At 37.4% G+C, this 6374-nt stretch overlaps 2 protein-coding genes across 2 annotated transcripts in view; both read left to right on the top strand.

Moving 5' to 3' along the window:
- The window catches only part of ppp4cb (protein phosphatase 4, catalytic subunit b), a 276860-nt gene that overhangs the window by 38127 nt on the left and 232359 nt on the right, over positions 1–6374 (top strand). The gene's annotated exons all lie outside the window — the stretch shown is intronic.
- On the top strand, positions 269–6085 carry prodh2 (proline dehydrogenase 2). Its single transcript, XM_079851541.1, has 11 exons — positions 269–335; positions 471–968; positions 1898–2088; positions 2660–2786; positions 3192–3263; positions 3348–3428; positions 3520–3663; positions 3781–3947; positions 4265–4375; positions 4470–4558; positions 4626–6085. Exons 2-11 carry the CDS (start codon positions 726–728, stop codon positions 4805–4807), a joined length of 1407 nt encoding a protein of 468 aa, XP_079707667.1. The 5' UTR covers positions 269–335; positions 471–725; the 3' UTR covers positions 4808–6085.

The raw sequence follows: 6374 nt of genomic DNA, 5'->3' as shown, positions 1-6374 counted from the left end.
ATTAATTAACTATGCTGTGACTTCAAAGTGGTTATTAACCAGTAACTATATCAGTGTGGTTCCAAATCCAGTGTATCAAATTTGATTTAAAACATCTTTATCTTGTCAAACATTTAAAAATTAGCTATTGATTTTGTCATATTTCACAAAGTTGGGGCACTGCCCCTCAATCTTAATGTCCCAAAGTTCAAACGGCACATTAGTCATTAACCAACATGCCTGAAACGAACCTCCCCTCTCTCTGCCCCATTCATTTGCTCTCATCCTATCTGTTTATTTGCACTGGAAAGTTGCACCGAACCTGCATATGTTAGTCTTGGCGTCCATAATAACAGGTGAGAGAAGTCATTTTGGAAATTTCCTGACAATTTCAGCCTTTTCACCCCACTTCTGTGGTAGTACCATTTTTCCAGAGTTGAGCATTAAAGGGAATCTTTTTCTGCTTCTTTCCCATGTTTATATGCTTACAGGTGTCACTGATGTTTGCTCTGTCTGTGGAAACCAAATCGTATTGGTCTGTATAGGTAGATGTGGTTGTATGCAGGCATATATGCAACGCATATGAACTGAATAAGCATTGAAATTGCACAATATTAAAGGATTTCTGAAAGAACAGCTGCAATGTGCAACTCTTAAGATTAGATTTGTGCATGGATCAATAGTTCACCACTTTAAGTTTCGTTAAAAAACTTCTCTTAGTATCTTTAACTGTCAGAGAAGTGGAGATGTGTTCTCTTCTTCGGCCTCCAGTGTTTAGTCGTCTCATATCTGTGCGGCTCAAGAGTGTGGCTGCCCCGCAGTCCCTGAGGACAAAACATGGTCTAGACCTCTGTAACCCCTCATCGCCTGGCTTTCTGACCTTTGAGGACCCTCAAGCATTCAAGGTGAAGAGTTTCTGGGAGCTGATCCGAGCCCTCGGAGTCTTCAGGCTTTGCTCGTTCCCTGTGCTGGTTAACAACTGTGGTAAGGTGAGGACATTGTGTTAAACACTAGTGAAACAAACATACTGAATCAATGTGAACCTATGAAGTCACCACTCATAATTACTAATTAAATCTAGTTTATTTGTACAGCACGTTTCACAATACATAGTTTCTAAGTAGCTTCACAGAATGATTGTCAAAGTAATGAATATGTAGCTACAGATGGTACTCAACCAGAATGCATTTTTATAATAAGATAATACAAGTTATGTGGTTAGTAAACATCATGTATATAGTTAAGCAGACCTATAATGAACAATGTAAGGCAATGCTTACAAACTTGTGATTGTGATGATTACAATAAAAGGATGATATTTGACAGTTTTGTATGTTGATCAAAAAAGCTGGACTCATCAGATGTCTTCACGATAGGTGGTGCAATCTGTACTTACTTTGGGATGCCAGAGCATTTTAGGCAAAAGATGATCATTTTGTAATTTGATAATTTCATCATATTTATAATTGTAGTACAAGTTTATGAGAAGCATTATGTAAATGCTTGGCTAAAGAGTTGTCTTTAGTCTGGGTTTATAGAGTGTGTCTGAGCCCCAAACATTTTCAATAAGGCTATTCCAGAGTTTAGGAGCCAATAACTCCCTTGGGTGCAAGAGATCTAATGTTTCAGTGGCCAAGCTTTAAAAATAGTTTTTCCGCTTATTTGACTATTATCTTGTTTATCAGCAATCAGAGATTTTTTCTCAGTCCTGTTTGTTCTCCCTATTCGGGTAACAGTCTCTTGTAAAATGGACTACATATGCCATAGTATGATTTAAGTGGTTAGAATATAGGCTAGGTTATCATAACTTGTAATTGATGTTTAAAATTTTACTTATGGTCATATAGTCCTGGAGAGGACAGTCCATGGACAACATCTACTTATGGATACATTTCTCGTTATCTCTTGTCTAACAAAGCTAATGACCTTTACGAGGACGGTTTTGGGTACGCGAGGTTTCTCCATGGTCGTACGCCCATCTGTGTACGCTCAATTTGTTGCCGGGGAAACAGAAGGTGAGATCGCAGACTCCATGCAAAAGATGAGCTCGCTGGGGCTCCACCCCATGTTAGCTGTCCCCATTGAAGAGGACCTGGGAGAGAGCACTGGGTAAGACATTCAGATTTTGCCATTAAAATATAACCTCACTTTAATAAATCAGAGTGGATCAAGTGCATTGTTGCCTCTATGAGGGCATATTTTTGTAAAGACAAAACATAGATCATCGTTTCATGTTTGTAAAAAATAAACTTCCACCTTGAATTTTTTGCACAAATAAATTTGTTCACAAGATGGCAACACTGCCCTGGCCCTTTGCTCTCGGCTTTACACATATGCTAAGTATCCGTGTAAAACCGAAGCATACTTGGGCTTTACTGAAGATGAGCTGCACCACATGGCCCAGTGAGCCCAGATATGCAGCTGCACCATGAGACCCACTAAGCCCAGAGGCTGAGCTGCATCACGGGACCCAGTGAGCCTGCACTTGGAGCTCCACATTATACATTTCTCCGGCTTTTGTGCCCTATTATACCAATAACTTTTTAGGTGAATTTGCTGTGATGCGATATAGTTTGTAATATAGTTTATAGTTTGATTTATTAAGTGGTGGGATTGTAAAACATTTCATTCTCAGCAAGTAGGCTACTGACTTTGATCATGGCACACATTATATTTACAGGGAACAACGATATGAAGACAACCTGGCAGCCATGCTGGATTGTGTCCTGATGTCTCATGTTAATGGCTGGAGTAAGAATCCCATGATGCAGCTGAAGATCACAGCACTAGTCAGCCCTGAGCTGTGTGTGGGTGTTTCCTCTCATCCCAATATAAAGATTGATTCTTATCAGTTGAGATTAACAAAGATTAAGGTTCTTTGTCTGATACACTACCAATCAAAAGTTTGGAATAATGAAGGTTTTTTTATGTTTTTGACAGAAGTCTCTTATGCTCACCAAGGCTGCATTTATTTAATAAAAAATACAGTAACAAGAGTAGTAATTTGAAATATTATAACATTTGAAAATAACTGTTTTCTATTTGAATATATTTTAAAATGTACTTTAGTCCAGTGATGCAAAGCTGGATTTTCAGCATCATTACTCCAGTCTTCAGTGTCACATGATCCTTCAGAAATCATTCTAATACGCTGATTTGATGCTCAAATAACATTTCTTACCAACTTACTAACTATATTAAACCCTGTTCAGGTTAAGCTGACGTCTCTGCTGAAGACAGAACAGTATGATCTGAACTTGCTTGTGAGAGCCATGGAGGGAGAGGTGCAGTAGCACACCATAAGCTTACTATAATCTGCTATTTATTTCATTCTTATTGCTTTAGATGGTTTTCTTTTTCACCGATAGGAAGTCGTGTTTCCTGGTCTGACTGAGAGTGAAAACACACACTTATTATTCAGCCTTCAGAGACTCAACAAAATAGGAGAGGTACCAAAATTTAAACGCACAAGTTAACAAAACGTTAAAGCTAAAAGAAAGATAATGCTGGGAATGACTGAACATACTATCATGTGTTTAGGCAAGTGTTGATAAAGTCCGTGTCCTGGTGGACGCTGAGTACACTTACATGAATCCTGCCCTGTCACTCATCACCATGGCGATGATGAAGAAATTCAATCAACAAAGCGCCTGGATCTGGAACACATATCAGTGCTACCTTAAGGTTGCCACGAACCTTCATTATTTAGTGGTCATTAAAAAAAAAAACCTTTTCTGTATAAAAAAGCTGTCTATCTCTAATGGCTTTACAGATAGGCTATACTTGTTTCTTCACATACAGGAATCGAAGAATCTATTACTTGATGCCGTTCAGACATCCATTGATCAGAGTTTCTGTATTGGGGTTAAACTCGTCAGAGGTGCTTACATGGACAAAGAGAGAAAACTAGCCCAAAAAGAAGGGCGAACAGATCCAATTCATGAATCATGGGAGCACACTAACGACAGGTGATTCTTTGACTCCAAATGACATTAAAAATGGAAAAAACGTTATCATTGAGAATTTCCAATGGGTATAAATAACCTGGAAATATATAAGACTGATTTACTGGTGTGATTTACTTTTTTTACAGTGAATTTTGGATCCATATTACTCTTTGTGATTGCACTGTATAATATTTATAAATAAAATGAATTGCCACCATTTAAAAAAAAAAAAATTTATCTAAGAGGCTACAATTACCTTTTCCCCTTACAATTTGTGTTTTGCAAGTGCTGTAAGTCCTTTTAGAGCCAGTTTTTTAAATGTCTTCATTTACTTACAGTTATAATGGATGTCTGGAGATCATGCTGAACCTCATTTCAGAGAAACCTGAACGCTATATGATTATTGTGGCCACTCACAATGAAGAATCAGTCAGGCGCGCAGTGACTCGGTACACCTTCATAAATCGCTCATTCCACTGACAAGTCATTATCAGCATTGTAAAGAAGATCAGTGTTTATTTGCATGTTGTTTCTGTGTTTCAGGATGGAAGAGTTGGGGCTTCACAGAGATGGAAACTCTGTCTGTTTTGGTCAGCTGCTGGGCATGTGTGATCATGTCTCTCTTACTCTGGGTGAGTCTCATTTTATTCAGTAGCACTGAATGAATTCATTTCCTTCACATTCATCTTCTCCTCTCAGCCCAGCATGGTTTCTCAGTGTACAAGTCAGTGCCGTACGGCTCAGTGGACGACACACTGCCATATCTGGTGCGAAGGGCTCAGGAGAACCGCACTGTGCTCCAGGGAATCCGTAAGGAGAGAGATCTACTGAGACAGGAGCTCCGCCGCAGACTCAAAGAAAAGATCACAGGGGCCAGATAGAAAAACTTCAGAAGAGAGAGAGAGAGAAGAAGGAAAAATCAGGGTAAAGGGCAAGTGGCAAAAGACTTTCAATACATCTTAACTCGACTAATTGACACATTAGCCTTTGAAAGTCCTTCTAGGAGATAAAATAGTGCCTTCTAGTGGACATTTATGATGATTTAGAATTGAAGTGAGCATGAAATCAAAACGGTCCCTTTCTTAATGCATGTTTCTGTTCTTACTATATATAATTGCATTAGAATCAAAATGCACAATTCATCAGTCCAAAATATTCCAAAGAAAAAAAAAAGGCTTTGTAACATATATTGCATTAAAATCCACATCAGAAGCACATTATTCATAACTGTGGACATCCAGGGGTATTTGCCGCGGTTGTCAGTTCAAGAACAACAATGTGATACTCGAATAAAATATATTAAATTATATCAAACCACTTTTCTAATATGTCCTCATTTGAAGTGTCTCTCTCAGCACCCTGTGCTTGAGTGTAGTGCTGTTTACCTAACCTTATTTTAAACCCTCTCTTTGTCTATCACCAAATGGAAAGGGAGGAAAGAGAAATCAATGGAGGTGGGAAAATAAAGGAGGGGGTTGAGGTAATTATCACCTGGACTTTAATGACTGTTCCTGAGTTTCTAACGCACACCCACTCTCAACACCTGACCATGAGCAAATGTTGTACAGAACTGGAACCTGATGGTTAAAATACTGTGTGAGAGAGATGGCTTGTTTTCACAGATATGTCAGTTTGATTTATTTTTTATTTTTAAATGATATTCTCACTTTCATGTTCTGTCACAATTTGAATGTGTAATACTTTTTTACTTTCTTTCTGAACTATATGCGCCCAATTGCATGTAAGTAACTTTTCTTTTATTGTGGTTGGCTGGCACAATGCAGCAGCCTTATCCACATTTTTTGTCAAGAGTTTCAGTAGGTTCTTTATCTTACAATTTGAAGAATTTTAAAAATCTGCAAAAGCAAACTAACCTGTTGACTATTTGCCTCATTCAAGTATTGGTCAGGTATTTGACCAATGAAATTAGATTTACCAATAGATTTTATTTCATGACAGGAATAAGGAGCACTGTTATGTTGTGATGTATGTTAATTTGTGTTGTAATGTATGTTAATTAATGTTAATTAATGTGCAATGACTTTATACTGTATACAGTGTAAGGTATATGAACACTTTCTGGTTAGTGGAATATTAGTGTGATATGCCTATAGTTTAATGTGATTGTGATTTGATGTATACACACACACACACAATTTAAAAACAAATAATAATTAAAAAAAAAATACAGTTAAACTCATTCAAACTTTATTTTCTAATTTAAGAATACAAATTGAGAAATAAGAACTAGAAATATACAGCTTTATTCGACTTCATCAAGCATTGGTTAGGATAAAATGTACTAAAAACCTTCTAACAATCCCATGACTAGCATAGTTAAGATTTTCTTTTTCAACCATAAACACCAATGAGTTTTACATTTTAAACTATTACAATGTTTGGGATTGTCTCTTTTTGTCTCACATGGCATGGCCTTCAATGCAGTTA

This window comes from Squalius cephalus (genome assembly GCF_949319135.1).
Source record: "Squalius cephalus genome assembly, chromosome: 19".
Taxonomy (NCBI): domain Eukaryota; kingdom Metazoa; phylum Chordata; class Actinopteri; order Cypriniformes; family Leuciscidae; genus Squalius; species Squalius cephalus.
Note: the sequence above shows the minus strand (reverse complement) of the source record. Positions and strands in the feature narration are given on the sequence as shown.

Bases quoted from the DNA above. Each gene is read 5' to 3' on its own strand.
- prodh2 (XM_079851541.1), top strand. From the start codon at position 726: ATGTGTTCTCTTCTTCGGCCTCCAGTGTTTAGTCGTCTCATATCTGTG. The intron at 969-1,897 runs GTGAGGACATTG...TGTCTAACAAAG, and splicing joins TGGTTAACAACTGTGGTAAG to CTAATGACCTTTACGAGGAC. The intron at 3,664-3,780 runs GTTGCCACGAAC...CTTCACATACAG, and splicing joins CATATCAGTGCTACCTTAAG to GAATCGAAGAATCTATTACT.